Below are 916 nucleotides of genomic sequence, written 5' to 3'. Positions count from 1 at the left end.
ATTCCAGGTCCAATTCCAGGTCCCATTCCAGGTCCAATTCCAGGTCCAATTCCAGGTCCCATTCCAGATCCTTTTCCAGGTCCCATTCCAGATCCCATTCCAGGTCCAATTCCAGGTCCCATTCCAGGTGCCATTCCAGATCCCATTCCAAATCCTATTCCAGATCTCATTCCAGGTTCCATTCCAGATCCCATTCCAGGTCCCATTCCAGATCCTTTTCCAGATCCTCTTCCAGGTCCCATTCCAGATCCTATTCCAGATCCTATTCCAGGTCCTATTCCAGATCCCATTCCAGATCCTTTCCCAGATCCCATTCCAGGTCCCATTCCAGATCCCATTGCAGATCCCATTCCAGATCCTTTTCCAGGTCCTCCTCCTTCCCAGGGCTCCTTTCCTGGGACATCCCAGATCCAGGGAATTCCATTTCCATCCTTCCACCACCCCTTCCCTCTGCCCAGGGTGGCTCTGGATATCCCAGAATATCCCTGGGAAAGCCCGGGAAGCTCCCGGGAATGCCGCTGGGAGCATCCAGCGGGATCGGTGGGGATCCCACCCCTTCCCAGCGAGGCCGAGTTGGGAATTCAGGACACGAAGAGCCTGGAATTGTATCCAAAAAAAGCTTTCCATGAGCCCTGGGAATTCTGATGCCGGCAGATCCCAGGAATGCTGCGTGTAGGGGATGAGGGGGTGGGATTGGGATGGGGACACTGAGGGAATGGGATTGGAGCTGTTGAGGGATGCGGGAATTTGGGAATGAGAATGGGACTGGGGACACTGGGGGATGTGGGAATTTGGGAATGGGGACATCGGGGAATTGAGGGCACAAAGAGGCCGGGATTGTATCCATGAAAAGCCTTTGCTGAGCGCTGGGAATTCTGATCCCAGTGGATCCTGGGGGATCCCAGGAATGCTGCGT

The 916-nt window shown here is 54.5% G+C and overlaps 1 protein-coding gene across 1 annotated transcript in view; it reads right to left on the bottom strand.

Moving 5' to 3' along the window:
• Positions 1-581: 581 nt before the first annotated feature.
• LOC108445969 overlaps positions 582-916 on the bottom strand; it is a 3890-nt gene continuing 3555 nt past the window's right edge. Inside the window, exon 3 of the mRNA XM_017731213.1 lies at positions 582-597. Within this exon, the coding sequence (XP_017586702.1) occupies positions 582-597 (16 nt within the window). The remainder of the gene's footprint in view (positions 598-916) is intronic.

The sequence above is a fragment of the Corvus brachyrhynchos genome, unplaced genomic scaffold, assembly GCF_000691975.1.
Source record: "Corvus brachyrhynchos isolate BGI_N302 unplaced genomic scaffold, ASM69197v1 scaffold991, whole genome shotgun sequence".
Taxonomy (NCBI): Eukaryota; Metazoa; Chordata; class Aves; order Passeriformes; family Corvidae; genus Corvus; species Corvus brachyrhynchos.
The sequence above is the reverse complement of the archived record's forward strand: the minus strand, read 5'-3'. Positions and strand labels throughout refer to the sequence as shown.